Raw genomic sequence first — 23121 nt, 5'->3', positions numbered from 1 at the left:
TTGGGTCCAACCAATCTTAATATTGAAGCAGCAAAGTCTATGTGTACAAGAGGACAGATGCAGAGAGTAAAAGAGAACATGGAAATCAGAACTCACAGCTAAGGATACTGAAGCAAACACACTCTGTTATTTTAAACTGTACTGTGGTAATTCATCATCATAGGTATCTCTATCTTGTCAGCGTTCTCCAGACCAGGCGAATTACCTCTGCAACTATGTGGAAGACAAATCACGACTACATCCCTGACCAGAAAGGCAAAAAAGTCATCCATCACCACACACTTTTCCTCCTTCCCAACCACGGGGCTCTATTGGCCCCATGTGATGTTTCAATTCACACAATGAGTTTATGATTCTCTCTGAGGAACGAGCTGCATAGCAAGATAATCTCTTGACATAAATGGGGCCCTGGGAGGAGGCACTTGGGAATAGGCCCAGCTCCAACATTACCACAAAGCACTTAAACATTTGAAGCTCCCCCTCCCTGGCTGGTTATCAGTGTTCCGTGGTGAAGTGTCTGTAAAGGGAAGAGGGTGTAAACATCAGTGAGGTGCAAGTTGAACAGGAATGAAGTGAACACAGGAGAGAACCCTAGAGAAAACCACTCTGGGGAAAAAAAAATTATAAAGAAACAAACCATGAGAAAAAACAGGTGCTGAAGCTGGGCCATCAATAATCTTTCATCAAGTGTCGTTTATGGTTTTCAGTTTCTCACAGTGTTTAGTTAGCTGGCACAGCACCTCACTCGGGCTCCAACACGTCAGAACGTAGGAGAAATCATGTTTCAGGCTCTGGGCTCCATTCCTGGGAGCATGAAGCAAGAGGACATTTGCAGGAGCACTAGGTTGGAAGAAAGCCCTAAACTTGGGAGGCTGCATTCTAATCGGGAGAACACTCAGAGAACATGACCTTCAGTTTTCTTCCCTGCTTCTACTTCTTTACCAATTATTAAGGGAGGGCAGCCTAAAAAAGCAGAGACCAAAGGGCAGAGGGAGCCAGTGTGGTGTGCTTCCCACACTGGAAGAAGAAAGCTGTTGACCATGTCCTTTGTGTCTCCAACATGGAGGGGAAAATTCCTCTGCCATCAGACTTGAAACGCTGAGGATGCGCCTGCCCTCTAGAGCCCTGCAAGAGACAGGGGTCTATGAGTATTTTTATTTGGTTGGTCTTGCCCACCATCTATCTCTGTTCCATGATGTACAATACTGAGAAAAGAAAGCAGGACTTGGCAAATGTTAAGAAGAGAAGCACAATCAGGTGTATAGAATGAAAACATGCCAAGCAGCATCCCAACAATCGTGGCAGTCCAACTAAAAGCAAGTCAAATCCTGTTACATAGATAAGAGGATCCCCAGAATATGGCCTGGACTTCGTCTGTCATCACTCCAAGCTGGACATAACTGAAATCTCCCTCAACAGGGGTCTGGATAAACAAACTGTAGTCCACTCACATGACAGAATACTACTCTACAATAAAGAGGAAGTAGGCAACAACATGGATGAATCTCAAATACATGACTCCACTTCTACGACAGTCTTACAAAAGTTAAACTGTAAGGACAGAAAGCAGATCAGTGGTTGCCATAGACCAGGGGAAGGGTTGGGGGTTGACTCCAAAGGGGACGGAAGCATTTTGGGGGATGATGAAAGCCTCTTTTCTTGACTTTGGTGATGGCTTTGTGTATACCTGTTTAACAAAACTCCATAAGTTATGCCTAAATTTAAAAATAAACAAGAAAAAATGGCTTGGGTAGGTAGACTATGAAAGAATTTCATTTTTAACTCAAAATTTCCTAGTCAAATGGTTTATATGTAGCTCAGAGTGAATAACAAGCTCAAAATTCAGTACTCAGTAATTATGTTTGAGGTAAACCACTAAACTAGCTATTCAGTGCATTAAAGCACTTTAAAAAAATTTAAGCAGAAAATAGTTTGGAAGAGAAAGCAAGGGTTTAGAAGAGCGTAGAAAAAAAAAATCTTAGCCATTTCCCAAAAGCACCATAAGAAAGTATCAATTCTTAGGCAATGGCTAAGAGAAAGCATGATGCCATCCCTCAGTTGGCTATACAGAGGAAATATTCTCATCAAATAATGAAAATAGTACTACAAAGTACATATGCCTATTGACATTTCTTTTCTACCTTGAAATAAAATCATTCTGTGATCCGGCTTAATGTGAATAAAATAATACCCAATTCCCAATCAAATGAAAATTCTGTACAGGCTCAGAGATTATTCTTTTATCAAATGACTTTCAGTTTCCCAAATTTCACCAGCTGAAATTATGCTGTGAGAACTGTTCAATTTAACCTTTAGAAATGCAGTTACAGCCTCTGAGTGGGAAAAATCTGCATTTTATCACCAAGAGGAAATACAATGCCCTTCGTTTATTCTCTAAGACAAGAAAAAAAAAAGGCTACTTATAAGTTTAGTATAGAAAGTGCAGATGGTGGTATATCTGTGTCTCAAATAAAGAGAGCAGATGTAAATCTGTATCTACTTAGGATAAGGTATCAACTCTTACCAGTCTGCTCTCTTCCTTTCTTCAATCCTCTTTCTTTAGCGTGGATGACCAAGGTGGGGCCAAGCCACATCCCTCCTCAGGTCTGCCATTCCACTCAACTGTCTCAAAGTTATGGCTCATGATTTGTGGTGTTCACAAATAAACTCCACCTTCTTCCCATCCACTATTTCATCCCAAACTGCTCCTATTCCCATTTCTACAGACTCTAGCTCTCCAACAGATTACTATTACAATTCTTGGTTAAACTGATATTCAGTGTTTCTAAAATCATGACTTTTATATTACAGCCCTCCCTGGAGCGCTCCCATCTGCCTATTGACCTCTGCATAAATGGTAACCCGTGGGGCCTGCTACACAGCAGATGCCCTGCACCGACCCTGGAAATTCCCTTCACATCCTTTCCTAGGTTGTATTTCCTGAATCCATGCCTTCCTCAATAAAAACCTTCCTCCTTACAACCTTTTCCTTAAAAAAAAAAACCCACTATTTTTTCATGGAGAAAATGTCTTATCTTTGGTCAGTTAAGTAAATATAGGATTGCTTTTGAAGATTTTATTCAGGCGAAAGACTATCCTATTCATGAGAACATTGAATCAACACAAATTCTTTTCATTATCCACGAGCATAGCAATACACTATATTTCTGATACCACTGGCTGCTTTAGTTATATGAAGAAAACATTTTACTATGAAACTTAATTATAACTGCTCAAGAATATGGACATAAGAGACAGTGGTCTAAAATTACCAATTTATAATAAAAAAAAGTTTAAAAGGGAACTTAACGCACTGGAAGGCATACCTTCCAATTATTTTCAGGTTAATTATTTCTAAAAAAACATGTAATTTATCCGAATTGTAGAAAAACCAATTTATATCACATAGACAATTACAGTGATAAGAAAATAAAGATAGTATTCCTATTTTAAATTGGTAAAGATAAACACAACCAACGGGGATGTGAGAAAAAGGCCATTTAAATTTTTAACAAGTCTGCTGTTACTTTTCTAAGAAAAAAAGGATAATAATTATAGGAATACCACAATAAACATCTCGTAGGTTACCAGAAAAAGGACGTGAGAATGGTCTAAAAACATAGCTTATACATGTATGTGACAGTGAGAATATGGAACAAAGCACTCAACCAGCGTCTGTAACTCTGGATTATCAATTACAAGGCTATGATTAAAAAGTAACATACAGGCCTGAAGTACAATTTTTTCTTTAAAAATTTTAGATCAATTTTTATCACTTCTAAGGTCTCTATATGCAAGAGGTGAGAATTTATTACAGAACCACAAAATGGCTTGAAAGATATAATTAAAATAATACATGCAGAGTAAAGAATTTAAACGATGGTCTGACAAAGCACAAGTCTTCATTTCATGGGCAAATCAAGAACTCAGAGGCAAGGAAATTGATGCCATGCTAAACTCTGCCCCACCTGAGAGAAGAACACAAAATTTCAGAAAAGGATGGAGGAGAAAAAAAACACAAAAAACCAAGCAATCTATGACATAAAATAAAAAATGAAAATACATGTTAAGTAAAGGTTACATGATTAAAATAATTTCAATGTCCCCTAAAAGCACTGTGAACATTCAGCTTTGCTTGCAGACATACCAATTTAGGTCCAATAAATTAAGTAAAAAGCATTTTGAAGGAGTTAATATTTACATTTTTAAAGTGCTAACGAAAATAATTATAAAATTTGCAAGGTTAAGTTCAAGTTTTTGAAACAGAGAAAAAGGATATCCAGTATGGTAGAAATTATCAATTAAGACAAAAGGTGGTCAGTGTTTAAGAATAACAAATGCATAAAACTAAAATCTAATCATTTTACTCAATAAAGATTTATAGGTAAATAATGATCATGTTAAAACATGTCATGCTATCCTTTGGTCTAAGTTTCTACTTTATGAAATTGTTCTAAGAAAATAACTACAGACTATGATTTAGCTAAGGAACCAATGTTTATGTGTGTGTGTGTGTATGTGTGTGTGTGTGTGTGAGAAAGGAAAAAATAATCCAAATAAACTAAATATCCAACAATACATAAGACAGAATACTAGGTAGACATTAAAAGTGAGGTAAAACAGGAATATTCATGTGGAAAAAGGAATTAAGCACCTATTACGTGTCACTGTTCTAGGCACTGACTGTACAGTTAAGAATAAAAGAGAGAAAGTCTCTGTTCTGAAAAAACCTTTCATCACTTAAAAAAAGAGGGGGGGGAGGAGAGAAAATGAAAAAAGAAAACCACCCCACATTTTGGTGAACTGATGTATTCTTATTGAAAATTTTCTGGTAGTACTAGTAGAGATGATTTCCTTCCTTTGGCTTATTTATATTCAATGCATTTAAAAACAAAAATTTTGACAGAAAACTTGTGCTAAGAAATGTGTACGCTTTTGTTTTTATTTTATTTATTTATTTATTTGGTTGTGCCGGGCCTTAGTTGTGGCAAGTGGACTCCTTAGTTGCGGCATGCACGTGGGATCTAGTTCCCTGACCAGGGACTGAACCTGGATCCCCTGCATTGGGAGCGCAGAGTCTTACCCACTGCGCCACCAGGGAAGTCCCCAAGTTTTTGTTTTTAAAAGAAGAAAATACATTAACATTCAGGGCTGATTCAGTTTTGCCCAGATAAATTTGCAAATTATTCAGGTCAGATAACTCTCTCCAGTTTTGTTTTTTTTTTTTTTGAGCCAAGAGTCAACATTCTCTTGAGTGAATTAGTTCTTCATAATTGTTCCACATATTTTGAGACAAATAAATATTATGGACACTGTAATAAAGTCTGGAAACTGATTTGGAAAACATCCCGACCTACAATTGCATGTGAAACATGCTCCATGATTCCTTCAAAAACATCATCTAAAGCACAGAGCTTTATGGCACTGAAGACAGTAAACTAAGTAGCTCTTTTCCTAAAGAATAAAAGTTTAACTTAGATAATTATGGTGCAGAGCCAAAAAGGAGTGTCGACATTAGGTAGAAAAACAAACAAAAATCACACATTAGCATGATGCAAGAATAAGAAAAATGTGTTCCTAGTAAAGCCAGCAGCACGATGTAAAGAGCCCCATGGTTGGGCTCAGAAACAGATTTAATAAAAAGTACCCAGAATTCCACACATACATGAAAAATGTGCAATAACAGGCTAAACGATAAAGAAACTACCCTTAAAGAAAAATAACTTTAAAGTTGTTAGAATTGTCATCTTTTGGCATATATTTGGGAATTCTAATTCTTCCTAAGGAAAACTACAGATTTAACCCCGCCCCTAACCAGTGACTTTACAACTTTGATATGATGTATTTGCATATGGATATTGTACTGAGGTTCTAAATGTGAGATTCTAAGGATCTAGCCTATCAATTGAACAAGACCTCCAACTAACTCCTCCTTTAGGCCTCATTTTAAAATCACTTAAAAGATGGTCTCTGAGCACATGGGAGAAGGGGTAGGCTGGGAAGATACACTCTCACAGGTCTCTATACTTCTATCACAACTGTAATTAGAGACCGAATTGTGTATGACCTAGAAGGACTACACCTGTACTGTTTAATGTTATAGCCTCAACACCCAGCACTGTGCCTGGAATATAATAAGCTTTCGATAAATACTAACTGTTTGATCATTCATTCATGACTCAACATGACAAATGCATCTAGAACACAAGCCAGATAGCGTATGTTAAATGTCAAGGAGAGATAATGGGGCAGTAAAAGAACTCAGGAGAGAAGCAGTATGATTCAGGACTTGGATAAAAAGTTTGCAATACAAATACTACTGATGAGGATGAGGGATCATTTTAGAGGACTTTCTGTAGGCTTGGCAGAATGCTCAGCCATTTAATAACCACCATATGAACCATGTCAACTGTTCTAAATACTTTGGATGTATTAACTCATTCAAGCACACCACAACCTAATGCGGTAATAAGGGCCATTATTACATTCATGTTACAGATGAGAAAACGATGGCACAGAGATGTTAAATAACCTCAGGGTGACAAATTAATAAGCAATCGAGCCAGGACTTGAACTTGGCTGATCTGATATTGGGGCTCATGCTACTAATCATGTACTCCGTACTGCTGCTATATGCTAGAAAACAGGCATCCTTCCTGTTGTGTCCTTCTACTAGTCTACCCACTTCTAGTTACTAACCAGCACAGTTAACGGTACATCTAAGATCTAGGGTCACATTCGTTCAAACACTATTTCATACTGTTAGGTCATCTCCTGGCAGATCAAATCTAAATGAGGCTCTGTGAAGAGATGCAAAAAAGATCCCATTTTCTCAGGAGTTTATCAACTATTCAGGAAAACCATTGCACATATGTCAAATGAGACGGGTTACCAATCAATATATCAACAAGTACAAAATCATGGTAGTAAGTGATTGTGTAAACGCTGAAGTAAGGCATGATGAGAAGGCAGTGAGGATCAAAAGGGAAAAATGCCAGGAAGAAGAGAAAGGGCCTGAAGGAGGAGGAGGGCATGGTCAGGAGAGCGGAGACGGCTACTCAGAAACAGCGCATCCATAATGGAGTCGGAGTCAGTGGACTGAGAGATGGAAACAGTGGACTAGACTGAATATGAAGATATTCTCTATGGTGGGTGAAGTAGCCAGGCATGTTGCGGTAATGTCCTACAAAAGAACACAGGTCTTCCTCCAAATTCAAACCCTCCCAAATGTAATCTTGTCTTACGAATTCTATCATTTCTTCCTGAGAACACCCTTTCATGAAGAACTGAGGCACAAAATTACTAGGTAATTCCAAAGCCACCCTGAGGTCTGCTTCGGGAATATTTATTTGGATGTCAACGCTGCAAGTAGCGTCCAAAATTCTGTACAACGTATTCCTTAGGGAATATGTTGGAAGTATGCTAAATAAAGCCTTAAAACTTGTGTAAGCATAATGTCTATGTTAGTAAAATGACTTACTTTGAGATGTTTACATAAGCAATAGCCACAGGACAAAATGAGTTCAATCTAGGGCTAAGTAGTGTTATGATGGCGAAGAGGAGGGTGAAGCCAGGGCCGGGCAGAAATATTTCAAGTTTCATCACATCACTCAGCAGTCACAGGACGGATCAGACAACCTGATCACACACCTGAACCTGGGAATCAGGAATGTTATCAGCTGCCTCCGAAATACCTGAAGCGTTCATTTAGCCAAGTCTGCAATGGGCTCATTCAAAGCCAATTTGGACCCATGAAATAGACTCATAGAACAATCCCCACATGCACCCAGAGAACAGAAAAGAGAACTGAAGAGCATGAACAGCGAGAGCAGAATCTGTGCTAGAGGCAACGCTCTCTGGAAAGAGATGACATTTTTTCTTTGGAAAAATTGCTCCTGGACTCCCTCAATTTCTTTTCTCCTTTCTTTGAACGAAGGAAGAAAGACACAAAAATTATAGCTCAGGACACTTAAATAAAAGCTAGGACCCCGTTTCTCAGAGCTCATCTGTAGGCATACCCCTGTATGAAGTCAGTTAAACAAGGAATCAGAGGGAACTAGACAAATTTGTAGCAGAAAACTTCCTGAAAACAGAATTCACGGCAGTGACACACCAAGTCTACAGTCTACACCAAGTCTATTTTGGAAATAAGATGTTTTACTGAAAGAAGTAACAAATTTTAAGAAATCCTGTCTCTAATAGTGCTCTAACCTCTGGGCAAGTCACCTGATCAAACATTTCTTCAGAGGTGCTGAAATTCAGAGCTGGAACACACCCACCAAACATCAAGACATGGGGCCCTGTGCTCAATGTCCAATCCCTCTACCTCAACCTATTATGGCGCCTGAATTTTCCAACACAAAAGCTTGTCGGACTGTGACCAGTTAGAGGAGTGGGATAGGGAGGGTGGGAGGGAGGCTCAAGAGGGAGGGGATATGGGGATATATGTATACATATAGCTGATGAACTTTGTTATACAGAAGAAACTAACAAAACATTAATATCCAATAAAGATATTAAAAAAAAAAAAAAAAAAAGCTTGGTGAAAAAACGGCAGACCCAGTAAGGTACAGGATAGAATTGGGCATTCTGCAGAAGAAAGGGACATATTCACTTTAGAACTTTATTTTTTAAAAGAACTTCTACAACCAAATGACTCTTCATATTTTCAGGTACAGAGGAGGCAATAAAAACAACGTTATAAGTAGTTTTGTATTTCTCTCTTGTTTTTGCAATTTCTTCCCCTATCCTCTTAAAGGATAATTTTCAAACAGGTAAAATCATGACTTCTATACAAATATAAAATAAAGATGTGTCAAAAATTGTATTTTAACTCATTAATTCATGAGGGAACCAGAAAGATATTACAAGTGATTCGAAGCAGAGCCTGGAGGATGGATATATATACAGGCAGCTAGGAATGCTGAAGTGAATTTGCTAAAGACGCAAAACTAGAGAGTGAAAATGTAAAGTTTGAAAACATTTCTTTTACAGAGTAGAAATTAATTGTATCTGTCTATACAGAGCCACATTTGTACAAACAGGAATCATTTGCATCTTTATTAGGTCTTCACAAGTTAAATTCCCTCTCCATAGGGGGGCAAAACATGCCAGTTAAAAGCAAAGGGGCTACAGAATCAGATAACCCTGAAGGGTTTACTAGGCAGCACCCAGCGATCCATTGAAAGGATACCCAATAATCATCTTGCCAGTTTCAAAGTCCACTAACAATTTCTCCTGATGTCCCAAACTAAATAAAAGAGGTGAGAGATTATGTCCTAGATTTCATGCCCTACGGTGCAAAAAAAAAAAAATCCACAATAGAAGAACTCAGTTGATAACTGGATTAAATTTGTAAAAGGAGGTGCTTAAACACAACCACTAACTGTGGTAGAAGCTGAAATACAATCTTTTTAAAATTTCAGCATTTCTGTGCAATTTCATTCAGAAACATGTTCAGACTAAGAGAGATAGACTTCTCTCTTATTCCCATGGAAAGCATAAATGCTTTCGGATTTCTTTAGAAGGAGAGAGGGATACCCCTGCAGTTCTGGTGAGTGTGAATAGGAGAGCTTTACAAAACAAGAACTGGCCACACAGGACTCCTAGGGCTCAAAGAACTATGGACAAAAGGCCATAAAGCAACGCACTCAGCCATTAGGGTGGCGACCAGCTGAAGCAAACTCCCCCCAAAAAGTCAAGGTCTCCTTAACAAACTCCAACTCTTTTGCAGAGGGAGGGGGAAAAGGGAGCTGTGGGGAGGGATGGGAGGACAGGAGAGGAGAGGGGGAGGGGACGGAGAAAGGAAAGAGCCTCAGCAGCATGGGAGAGAGAGACTGCCAGGGTAGCTGCCACTCTGCCCTCGCAGCTGCCTTCGCCACAGGGCTGCCGTGCACGTTTCTGTGCTGTGAGAATCCTGGTCACCGAGCTGCACATTGCAATCCGACTGGAGTGGCTGGAGTTCAAGAACCTTCGGGTGCGGGGAGAGGACAAGTGGAACAAAGAGAGCAGCAGTTTCCCCTAAACTGGGAAAAACTAGAGTTGCCAAATGCAGGAGAGATGCAAGAAAGCACCTGAGAACGCAGCACTAGCACTGAGCCCGGCTTCCCCGTGAGCAGCCATCAACCTTATGGAGCACATAAGGCTTCCGGCAGCAAGGTCAGCAGCCGGTGCACTGGCTCTTGCAGGACAAGGTTCTTCTGGGATTTCCCCAGGGGAGCAAATGTACAGTGTGAAGGGAGCTCTAGTGCTAAGCAACCAAACTCCCAGGCAGAACCCTAGGCCTTGACCTTGGGTAGTCAGCACAAAAGGGACATTAGAGGGTTAGGAGGTTACTCAGAGGCTAAGGGAGAGTCAAAGAGGGAAGAGCTATTAAAACAAACAAGAAAGGAGCAACGGTACCATCAAATCACCGGTGATTAGAAGCTGAGAGGAACCTTAGGGTCACGTAAGCAGGAGGCATTCTAAACAAGTAGGCCAGAAGACACACAAGGGAACTGCAGTTTAACACAGACCTAAGCTATAAAGCCCCTGGGTGACTGTACTGCTTTATACCTTCCTCAGACTTACTGGACAGACCACTTTTTAAATCTCTGCAGCCGAAAATATTTTAAAACTTACACTGAGGCCCAACTCCATTGGGGGCTAAGAAAAGATAACTTCTATAATGGCCCCCAAGACTCATGGAAAGGGCTGCTTCCAACACCCCGAGGAAAAGAGGACAGTGCTATTCAAGTTCAAAAAGGCACTGAAAAACCAGAACCTGAAGGAAGAGGTCAGGAGGACATGCTTCAAATCCTGCCTATTTATTTTAAAGGAACACTTCCATCCTTTATATTTGCATGTGAGACTCTGACTGGGCAACTCTGCAGGTCTTCATGATTTAATGGAGAAAGGAGGGACCTGAAAATCTGACTCCCCCTAATCCCCACCTCCAGAGCTAGTCTTTGGACCATTCTAGGCCACGCTTAAGCACATTCGTATTAGTAATAGTATGTATCGCCAACAAAAACCACTCATGGATAGAGGAGGTTACCAAGCAGTCAGTACGGAACGCAAGCAAAGAAGACAATCTTCAAGTGAGCCCAACCAGAAGCCAAGAAAGGAGAGACGAGCAGAATAAACAACAGCAAAATCTGCTTCCAAGTCATCAGGATTCCACATCATGGAAAGGCAGAAGATGTTCAGGAGATGGACAGCCCCATCCTGGTAATCGGACCCATTCTGGGACTGTTAGAAATGTGGCTGGAGTGGATAGGATGCCGGGCTAGGCTCTAGCCTCTCATGGTGTCGTCAACACACACCATAACCCCACACACACCTGAGAGGAAAGAACACATGACAGGAAATAGAAGAAAAGTCAAATAGACGCTATGACTCACCAAGCACCAGCGGAGGGAGGCAGAGGAAGAAATCGGTGCAACGCGGCTGCAACCTGAGGAGTGGGAGCCCTCTCTTACCTCAGAACCATAATTGATTTGTCTGATTTACCAGAACAACAGCAAGCTAGGCACCAGCCACATTTTATTGCCTGTTTTACATGTTATATCTGCAGGAGACTGTATTTATTACAGAGGAGGCTACAGCAAAAACAATAATAAACCGAAGATAAGCAACAGCCTTATATTCCACTGATGCGCATTCCGACTTTTTGTATGCTGGCGAGGGAGGGAGTGAGAAAGGAACAGGAAAAAACAAAACCCACTAATAATGAAAACATGGTTGTATGAAGGGAAGCGGTCACCACAGAACCACCCTCCAAATGGAATCAGATCTAGAACCAAGTTGATCAAATTCTTAGCGGTTTCACATTCACGGGAACATCCCAGCCTGAAGGGTAACTGGACAGCGGTAATAAGGACAGCAATGACTTGCAATAGGCTTGTAATAGGCTATTTCCTTCACCTTCAAAAGTCAGAAATAAAGGAAACCAGTAACTGCTTCAGGACCCAAATTACCAGATTTTTTTTTTCTTTTAGTGGATACCCTGAAAAACAGAAGCAGAGATGCAGAAGAGTCAAGTTTATCCAAGCCCCAGGCAAAAGGTAGGTTCATCCAGTTGGCATTGCCCCAGTCAAAAGGTAGGTTCATCCAGCTGGCATTACACACAGACACCATGAAGCTTACAGAAAACACAACACTCAGCTGACGTTAATGTCAAAAATCATCTATATTAACAAAATCAAAACACAACACAATCTAAACATTGGGGAGCCACTGTAACATTTTTGAAAAGTCAAAAAACTGTAATGCGTTCTTGATATGGGAAGGGATGCAAGAGGCTCAACTGGGGACAGGAGAACACAAAGTTAGAAAGCATGTTTAGTAGCCAACACCTGAGCGGTCCAGTCCTGGGAAAAGCTGATGAATGCACATGAAAAGGCCTGCTTGTTTCAGCACCACATGAGGAGGCCCGCATCTCACCTGCCAAAGCAGAGTCAGTCTACACCTGGGTTACTTAACTTCCCCACAGTAGGGAGTCAGCCAAGCAGGGCTTGCACTTGCTAACTCACTACAGGAGGCATTTTCATGCCTCTTACCTGCTGGCCCTTACCTGCTGAAATCATTTTTACAAAATACAACAGAAGGGATGGGAACAATGGGTAGAAACCTGACTCTAAGAGTGGGAGGCCATTAAGACTAGAACAAATGTATGGGTTATTTGTCTCACAATCATGATATAACCTCTTCCACAGAGCATATTTCTTGAGTGTTTAGAAAACAAAATGTGAAGAGCATATGTGTCTTCTCCTCCAAGGATGTGTCCTCGGTTGGGGTGAGAGGTCCTGCACAAATATCAGTTCATAGTCAATTATGGTGGCAGCATATTGCATATAGTGTCAGCTCAACAAAAAATGCCATTTACCACAACCTGAAACTAAAAGGGGGACCAACGGTGGGAGGGAGGGCCACAAGGATTAAAAAAAAATTGAGAAACTTTAATGAAACCATTATATATGCTTGTATTACATGACCTTTATTCCAATGTTTGTTTCTTCAACCAGATGTAAACTATTTGCCCATCTGACCCCACATGCCTACCTGTCCCTCAGTAAGACAACCAGAATGCTTCAGGAAGCTGAAGACCCATACATCTCACTTAAATCGCACAAGGGCACCCAAAACACACACATACTGAACACGACATTGTGATGGAAAGAAAGGAAGGTTAGAAGGGGGAGACAAAACTCGTCTATTACACAGGGCACCAAAAAACCGTGCAATCTAAGCTGAATAATGTGTTATGAAGGTGGAAAAGGTCATTCTGACATCTGTTAAATGGAATAGCTTTTTCACTTCCTCTCCCACGTGATCTAGCTTTCCTCTTTTATTTACGTGGTAAGTGGGGGAGTCAGACCTGCATCCATCCATTCCATCCATCCATCCATCCATCCATCCATCCATCTACCTATCTATCTATCTATCTATCACGGTACGCGGGCCTCTCACTGTTGTGGCCTCTCCCGTTGCGGAGCACAGGCTCCAGACGCGCAGGCGCAGTGGCCATGGCTCACAGGCCCAGCCGCTCCGCGGCATGTGGGATCTTCCCAGACCGGGGCACGAACCCGTGTTCCCTGCATCGGCAGGCGGACTCTCAACTACTGTGCCACCAGGGAAGCCCACTGCATTTATTTTTGAATAATGTAAGAGCAAACCAATTCGCCAGTATCTAGGCAGAAAAGAGGATAAAGGTATGTATGAAACCGAACTACAGTTTAGTGGGGGATCATGAAGACAGGTTCCCTAAGATTCACTGCTACCAAAAACAAACACGCAAACATAAAGAAAACACATCAAGGTAGAAGGCAGCATGTGATCCAAAGATAGCACTCAAGATCATTAGGACACTACGCTGGGGGTACCAAGGGGACAGCCCCAAAGCAACTGTAACTCTACCTCAAAAACCTGCTGAGGGCCTCACCTCGATGCCAATAGGAAATCTAAGCAAGAATAGGAACTCCACAGGCCAAAATGCAGCACCATCCCCAAGGCTGAATTCAGCTTCTAGATGGCCCTGGAGTATGGGCCAAACATGAGCTTTTGGGTGGGCATATCTGCCATTAGTGTAGGAGTCACCACTATGTTTTCCAAAATAGGTATTTTACAGCGCTGTCCCCCTGCAGTTGAATAACCAAAAAAATTACCCTTTGACTTTACCAAAAGAACGATAGTAAAGGAAATATTGTTGAGAATGCCACAGCAGATACATATAGAAATTAATACACACATGAACAATAACACAGCACGGTAAACCACAGAGAAAACTGGCCTGATAGCAGCTTGCTGGGAAAGCCACCTGTGAACCATGAGCCTCAGGAGATACAACACAGTCACCTGTGGCTCAAAGGCCATTAGTAACAGGTTTTCTGGGCTTCTCTGGACTTGAGCTACGAGGAACGCACAGTGAATGTACCTTGCTCGTTAAACAGTGGCACAACGTCTTGACGGAAGTCTAATTAATTAACTGCCACACTGCAATCTGTAGTCTGCAGTGACTGCTACAGAGAGGGAAAAACTCAACAGAATCCCAGTGATTAAAGCCAACGGGACGACCACACCCAGGCAAAGGAGAGCTGCCGAGACAGGTTAGAAGCCACCACAAGGAGCTACAGGCAAAGCCTGAGCCAGGCTTGGCAACACAACATAAGATACACTGGAATTCATCACTGCTGTGGGCCTGGCTGAGCTTCTGTTTACGGTAGTATTTTCTTCTTGTGCCCAAGGCAAGCTTCCCAAGTGTCCAAGCGAAGACTGACCACCCTTCCTCTGTCACGTCCCCTGGGCTGCGTGCTCCGCCCTACACATGACCCGGAGCCCCTCCTTACCCATTAGTGACTGTGGGAGTTGAACTGGATGGTGTGTGTCCCAGCAACAGAGGGTGAAACTGACAGCCAGAAGGCATTCCCCCGGCCACCTGATCAAAATCAACCCCTGAACCCTCAATACTGCCTTGGTCTGCTCTATTCCTCAGAGCAGTCGCTGCTGCCCGGCATTGCTATTGTCTCCCTTTCCCGCTTGCATGTAGGGACTTTTATCAGTTCTGTTCATTGTTACATTCTCTGCCTAGAGCAGTTCCAGGCACGGTAGGCACTTGCTGAGTAAATGAATAAACCCCCTCAACTAACAAAGGAGTCTAATTCAGCCAATGCAAGTTCCTAAATATGCAAGGGTAGCATCCTGATCATGAAACAGTCGTTTGGACACAGCCTTTAGGGAGCTCAAAAGTATTTGCATCATCTCTTCTCCTATATCATCTAGTATATCTGTTAGCTCAAAGGATGCTCACATACTTCTCCCTAGTTGATTAGGATTAATTCCTAAACCTGTCCTAGAACCTGTATTTGACCCTTCTCCACTAAGACTTTCCAGTCACAGAACTAAACAGGGATTTTTTTTAAAAAGGTAATTTTATTTTAATACAACGCAAAAGAAATACCTCCTAACTCTTGATAATAAGAAAAGGGAAAAGCAACTCAGTAAAAATTCAGGTGAAGAGATAGGCGGTTTTATGCCCTTGTTTAAATTCTGTTTTCCTGGAGTATAAAACAGGATCTCTATAGATGCATTAGCAGAAGCCATGGAAAAATTCACATTCAGTGCCTGAAAATGAATGAGCTACAGAAAACACATAAACTGAGGTCTTTTGGTGAATGAGCAGCCAAGCTCCTGGCACCTCGGAGCCACACAGCTCCATTCACGGACACAACTCACCCCAGATATGTCTGCGACACGGTGGATAGGCACTTCCTTCTTGCTATGCAATCCTTTGCCATTCTTAATAGCCCTGTAAAGAAAGGAGAAAAAAGAAAAGAAGCCCGATGATGACAATACAAATCACACTGGGAAGGGGTAAGGAGGGTGGGAAAAGGCGGCAGGAAGAGACGTTGGTCCGATGGTCACGTGTCACTACACAGGGCACGCTGCTGAGCAGCCAGTCTCGGCCAGAGCATTGGGAGGTGGGGAGGGTACACTCCTGCCCTTCCCCTATAAGCCCAGTTACCACAAGCTGGCTGCTAGTTACTGCTAACAGTGTGCCTGGTTATCAAAGAGAGATCCAGAACTTGTTTCCAAAGGAAAGGCATCGTTCTAGGCACAAAAGAAGAATCAGTTGGAAGAGCACAGTCCTAAAAAACAGAAGTAATAATGTTTCTTTCTGTGTTTAATCACATGAAACATTTTAAATGCAAAAATATGTAGCTAGTGTTCCAATTCTAATGGAAATAAGTTCCTCCCAGGTAAAAAGATAAGTTGCCCTGAATGAAGCAATACTGTACAGAAAAGTCTTTTTAATAATGGGGAAGAAGGGAATTCCCTGGCAGTCCAGTGCTTAGACTTTGGCGCTTTCACCACCGGCCCGGGTTCGATCCCTGGGCAGGCAACTAAGATATGGCAAGCTGCACCGCACGGCTAAAGAAACAAAACGGTGGGGGGGGAGAAATAGCAAAGGTACATACATAACTGACATTAAGCGTCATTTTCAATCAGTCTCAGGTTGTAATAACATGGGGTTTAGCAGGGGACCCTGGGTCCACTGGCTGGTTTGCTCCAATCTCCCACCTTTTGCCTCCTAATCCCTTGAGTGGTAGCTTCAGGGACATGATGATCACTCACGTAACAATGAAGGACCGCAGAATCAAAGGTGATGGGTACATCACTCAGCCATGATACCATTAGTCAAGACCTTTGCACATACTGCCAGCCTGCAGACCCACGCAGGGAACACTGCTGTGTTTAGAGATTGAGAAAGAGGCTCAGGAGTGTGACTGCTCCATGAACTAGACTTTCTAGGGTTTCCATATTCCAGAGAAAGTGTTAAAGTAAACTGCCCAGGCCAGGGTCGACATGTCGGACCCTCACACTAGGAACCACACTGCAACCTTCTTCCCGCTCGGGCTCCACTAACGAGCAGGAGTAGATGCGTTACTCTCAGGTCCTAACTTTCTAAATCCAATTCACAAATCAAACTGGGTGGCTGTTGCTGAGTGCAAAGTGGAACAGTCATTTCTACATACTTGGGCCCTTATCACTCCCCACTTGCCCCTTTTTCCACCCCAGGGGACTTGTCTCTCACTCAGCTGATTTGAAACACCTTCTGTTCAGATACGACAAACAAAACACTTCCCTTACCACCCGGTTTCCATTCCGTGATGAGGGGAAGAAGTCAAAGTACAGAATTAAGAAAAAAATCATACACTCATTCTAATCTGAACTGTTAGCTGAAAGAAAACATTTCCAAGTTCCTTGACTCCCATGATTCCTCCTGAATCGGAATCAAGGGCTTCAGCTTTAGAAATTGCAAATGGGTCACAATTGCTCCATTTAATTTCAGTCCAGTGATTTACTGTTCAGGGTGTCTGATAATGACCATGGACCAGGTTTAGCCCCTGGTCCCTTGGGATCTGCACACTAATGGTAGCTCTAACTCTTCCATCTCCCAAAGCCCTGTGTACATCCTGCTTGTGTCCTGTTTCTACAGCCTCCTCTGCCATCAGCAGGCTTTCCCCATTTTGCTACCATAAACTCGAAGGAGGGGGCTTGGGAACAAACCCGCAGCGAGGCAAGGCAAGTTCACTGCCACCCTGAGGGTAAGTCGCCTTTCTTCTAGGCGAGGCCTGCTCAGCTTTCTGCAGGTCCCTTGTGGGCACAGATTGCCCACAGCCTTTTCTTCTAACAACCAAAATACATGGACCTGCCCAATAAACAGATGGTTCACGGAGAACACTGCTGAACTCCTGGCCTTTCCTGGGGGCTAGAGAGCACCTCATATACTACGAGGAAAAAAGAACAGGGCCTGGGCAGTAAGTCAGAAAACGGGTTCTCAAGGTAACCTACAATTCTGCTTTCTCTCTGTGACCCCAAAGTAGCTTTGTGCCATAAGCAGAAATTCAGCACTTAACCAAGATTAAACATACCACCCCAAGGGGAAAAACATAATACCCCAAAGCAGAAAATATGGATAATAGTGTATGTATGACATTTGAAACAATCCAGAATTCTTTAAGTCTTTTTTGTTTCATTATTATTATTATTTTATTTTTTGCAGTACGCGGGCCTCCCACTGTTGTGGTCTCTCCCGTTGCGGAGCACAGGCTCCGGACGCGCAGGCTCAGCGGCCATGGCTCATGGGCCCAGCCGCTCCGCGGCATCTTCCCGGACCGGGGAAAGAACCGATGTCCCCTGCATCAGCAGGCAGACTCTCCACCACTGTGCCACCAGGGAAGCCCTGTTTCATTGTTTTATTTATTTATTTTTTAACATCTTTATTGGAGTATAATTGCTTTACAATGGTGTGTTAGTTTCTGCTTTATAACAAAGTGAATCAGCTATACATATACATTTATCCCCATATCTCCTCCCTCTTGCATCTCCCTCCCACCCTCCCTATCCCACCCCCCAGGTGGTCACCAAGCTGATCTCCCTGTGCTATGTGGCCATTCTCTACGTCTGTGTCTTTATTCCTGTCCTGCCCCTAGGTTCTTCAGAATCTTTTTTTTTTTTAGATTCCATATATATGTGTTAGCATATGGTATTTATTTTTCTCTTTCTCACTTAATTTTACTGTCATACAGTGAAGTAAGTCTTAATATTAAAAGAAGAAATTCTCTTACCTTGTTCCTAAAAAAAATATTAGATACTTGCTTACATTCAGGCATTAATTTTGGAAAAACCTTCAAAGACTTCATCTTTTCATACTTTAGATACAATTGCTAAATTAGATAAATTTCAGGCAACATAATATTTAAACTGAGAAATAGTTCTTAGCAAAACAGAGACAAAATTGAAAGTTAATAATTTGTAGACACTAAGTACAAATGCTGCCCGCCCAGGAAGCCCTCTAAAGTATAAGTGGTATGCTGGACCCAGACGGCAAAGTGTGAGGGATCACTGAGTAGCTAAACGGTCTCATATGCCAGCTTGAGTCTCCCTCCCTGTGCTGAGGTTGCTTTGGTTCTTGTTTGCCAGCTGCTGCAGAAACAACACCAGGTGAGCCATCCCCAGAAAACCTCCCTCAGCCTGACACAAGGCTAATGCCACGGGAAGGGGGAGGGGGAGAGGGAGGGGAGGGGAGGGGAGGGGGAGGGGGAGGGGAGGGGAGGGGGAGGGGGAGGGGGAGGGAGGGGAGGGGGAGGGGAGGGGGAGGGGAGGGGAGGGGAGGGGGAGGGGAGGGGAGGGGAGGGGGAGGGGAGGGGAGGGGAGGGGAGGGGAGGGGAGGGGAGGGGGAGGGGAGGGGAGGGGAGGGGAGGGGGAGGGGAGGGGAGGGGAGGGGAGGGGGAGGGGAGGGGAGGATCTGGGGGAACCACCCAGTGCAGGAGGCTGGGAGGGAGGTGATATGGGGATATATGTATACATTTAGCTGATTCACTTTGTTGTACAGCAGAAACTAACAACATTGTAAAGCAATTATACTCCAATAAAGATGTAGAAAAAAAAAAGAAAGAAATTCATGCTTTTATCTCAAAGAGGTAAGGAGCAAACACCAAGAGTGGTAGGCTTACCACAGTGCTGTTAACGAAAGGAATATAATATATACCTTTGTTCCGGGATGCAAGCATCCATATACGACATGCCTGCCTACTAACAGTTGTATATAAGGAAAATAAAAACAGGAAGATCCTGGTTCTGCTGCCTTGTCATTATTTCCTGGCGCGGCTACCCCTGTATCTTACATAACCCACCTTCTCTGGGATAGGTTTGGGGCCCTCCGTCTTTGAGACCTGGGAGGGTATAAAGGTAGCAGGTTTGCTTCCACTGATACCTGCTCCACAGAGCAAACACCAACTCCCCTCCCCATGCTGCCTGTAGGCTGCAACCACGGCTCAACATCCCTTTTCATTAGGCAAGGAATGAAACTCCCTGACTTCTAAACTTCACCTGCTGTGTCTGCTTAATAGCTGCTTTCTCACAAAGGCAGGCTGGAGCTCAGGCCAGCCAGGAGAAAGGAAGCAGGGGGGCAGAACACAGGCTGCTCCTCTCAGAGGCTTTCTTCTCCAAGCAGCCGCAGGACAAAGATGGCAACAACCAGCAGTGTCAATAATGGACAGAAATCATCACCAGCCAGGAAAAGTGAGTAACGCCCACATACCTACAAAGAGGTAACAGTAAAGGAGAGGGATGAAAACTCAGCTTTCTAGGTTGCTTCTAGAAGCTTCTAGAAGCTATAGTGTGGAAGAGGAACCCCATTCAGATCACTGGAAAACTTTTCCCTTTAACCAACGAAGTCTGAAATTCTTCTGTATGAGATACCATTGCCTTCCCACTAGAAGATAAAAACCATCAACTCTGCAAAGGCAGGCAGCAGGGAGGTTGTTAAAGAGAGATTAGCCCCGCGACCTTAGCGCAACAGAATTAGAGCCTAGCACTGTTTATACAAAGAAACAGTTTGCTCTTCGGTTTTGGGGCCCCTTGCACAGACAGAAAACCTTCTCCAAGGCACAGGCCTTAGCACCACTGACATCTTGTGTTATCAGTCATCTTGTGCCAACAAAGAGGCCATGACCTTAATTTCAATGTATAGATTATTATTCTGAATATTTTTGTGAGTTTACAAAAAAAGTTCAAAGACTGTATGGTTAGATTAAACCTTATCCCAATCATAAAATAGTTGCCACACGAGGAATTCTTAACCTGGCGACATAAGTGAGCTTCACGTAGGATGCTGGGAATACCTATTATCTAACCTGAAATGGTAGTAGAATTATATATATGAATTTTTCTGGGGCACGGGAACTCCAACAGTTTCCCAGTTCAAAAAGAACCACTTTCATACATAAAGGCATCTAAAGAAAATAAGGTGACAGAAAGCATACAACAGAGAGGTAGCAGGGAAACGACGAGGAAGATCAGGAGGCCCTGAATTCATCATTCCCCTTTAACAACACTGTCTTGGTAACCAGAAACCACAATGTCCCTTAATTCTGCTTCTGCTTCCTTGCCTGCATCCAAAACTTCCTTCCTAACTGTGCTCACTTGGCTCTTGTAACCCCCTTGGGCCAGGCCCACACCAATTTATTCCAAGATAACATCAGGAATATTTTCAATCCACTCAGTCCCCTTTGAGAGTGCACACTACTGCTGCATGACTTCTCCACAGAATTGATTTGTTCGTTTTGCTCCCATACTTCTACCCATAACAAAGGCCACCAGCCTGTGACATCCATCGGGTGGAAAGTATAATGCTTGGCTTTCATGGGCCCCAGAGTTTGTGTCTTCCCACCGTTTCCACATTACTCCTTCTAATTCAATTAGGTCCATCTTCCCCAGGCCCCCTACGTGCAAGTTATTCATTACACTGTCTTTATAGATCCACACTAGAGAAAGAAAAGAATTACAGTTTATCAGTAGCCACCACCTCACCACAATCATAAAACAATTGTCATGTAGGAATTGTTAACCTGGGGTCCTAGGTGGGGGGCTGTTTGAACACTGGAAGTATCTATGAACTACTTTGAAATGGCAGAATTATAGATGTGAATGGGTACATGCACATGTATCACTCAGTTCAGCATGTAATTTAAACTGCAATGCAGTATTTTCAAATTGTACCATGTGTTCACTTTATTTCTATAGCTAGACTACAGGCCCTCTGAGGGTTAGAATTCTATCCTTAATACTCGTTACGGTACTTAACACAGAGCTATGTCACACAGTTTTAAACTCAGGGTCACCTAGTTCAATTACTGTGTGCCTAGTAAAGCTGAACAAATGCCCGCTGACTAATGCAGAGTGTGAAGATATTTCAGATTGGAGACATGGATAATGCCAACTGAGTGTAGGGCGCAGAAGAGTGAGGCTTGCTGGCTCTCCTGGAGGTGCAGGTTCACGATATACGCTCCAGGTCGCAGACATCTTGGTTTTGCTACTTGGAGTGGGGCAAGGCAGAAGAGCTGAAAGCCTGGCCTCTGAGCAGAAGCAAAAGTGCATCAAGAACAAAAGCCTCTCATTCCCTTCTTCAAGAGTCCTACAGCTAGAGGAGATGGTCAGTAGTCTGAAAGGCAGTGATGGGAGCAAAGCTCCTACCACCATGAACAGTGAAATGGAACCAAGTGGCAGGATTGTCAGAAACACCTACTAGATAATACAGGGTAAATGACTAAGGAGAAAGGAAAATAATTCCAATGGAAAAGGATAAAAAGCAGAACAAAGAATGAGCAACTTGCTAAACTTCTAAAGAAGCTTTCATTGTGTTTCAGAACATACTGATGAATACAGCAGTGAAACACAGCAAAAAGGAACACTTCCTCTGGCCTTTCTACTGGTTCCTTGGCAGCGGGAGGAAGCAACCAGGCCCTGACACTCGGAAAATGAGACGCAGAGGAGGCACAGGTGCACAATGGTGGGTGGGCCTTATGCAGCTGCATTTTCAACGAAACCAGAATTACTGATAAGACAGAAAAGATGGAGAGTACAGAGACTGGAAAGGAGGAAATTGAGTCCTGTGGTCAACAGGAGGTCGGTGAACTAATGAGTCAGGAGGTATTATGAGGCAGCAGAGCAAATAACAAGGAACTCTGGGCCACCTCATCGAAAACTAATATAAGAAGAAACGAAGACGCATTGCTATTCCACCAGATGTGACATCTGATCTGCTGTGCTCAGGTTAAGAGAGGGGGAAAAACTGAGCTCTGTGGCAGAGAATCACCAGAGAAGAGGTAGCCCAATATTAGATTCATGGGAAACACAAGCAGATCACGCTGTCCCAGTTTAGGACCAAAGGACTACTAGAGCAGGTAGAAATGGTCAGTGTCAGTCTAAAGTCTTCTTGAGGGGCTTCCCTGGTGGCGGAGTGGTTAAGAATCCACCTGCCAATGCAGGAGACACGGGTTCGAGCCCTGGTCTGGGAAGATCCCACATGCCGCGGAGCAACTAAGCCCGTGTGCCACAACTACTGAGCCTGCACTCCAGAGCCCGCGAACCACAACTGCTGAGCCCATGTGCCACCACTACTGAAGCCCGTGCGCCTAGAGCCCATGCTCCCAAGAAGAGAAGCCACTGCCATGAGAAGCCCGTGCACCTCAACGAAGAGGAGCCCCCACTCGCCGCAACCAGAGAAAAGCCCGCGTGCAGCAACGAAGACCCAACGCAGCCATAAATAAAATAAATAAATTTATAAAAAAAAATAAA

At 43.0% G+C, this 23121-nt stretch overlaps 1 protein-coding gene across 1 annotated transcript in view; it reads right to left on the bottom strand.

Annotated features, from left to right (window-relative positions):
* The window catches only part of SND1 (staphylococcal nuclease and tudor domain containing 1), a 424144-nt gene that overhangs the window by 154883 nt on the left and 246140 nt on the right, over positions 1-23121 (bottom strand). Inside the window, exon 14 of the mRNA XM_079711118.1 lies at positions 15712-15784. Coding sequence (XP_079567244.1) covers positions 15712-15784 — 73 coding nt within the window. The remainder of the gene's footprint in view (positions 1-15711; positions 15785-23121) is intronic.

This window comes from Hyperoodon ampullatus, assembly GCF_949752795.1.
Source record: "Hyperoodon ampullatus genome assembly, chromosome: 9".
Taxonomy (NCBI): Eukaryota; Metazoa; Chordata; class Mammalia; order Artiodactyla; family Ziphiidae; genus Hyperoodon; species Hyperoodon ampullatus.
The sequence above is the reverse complement of the archived record's forward strand: the minus strand, read 5'-3'. Positions and strand labels throughout refer to the sequence as shown.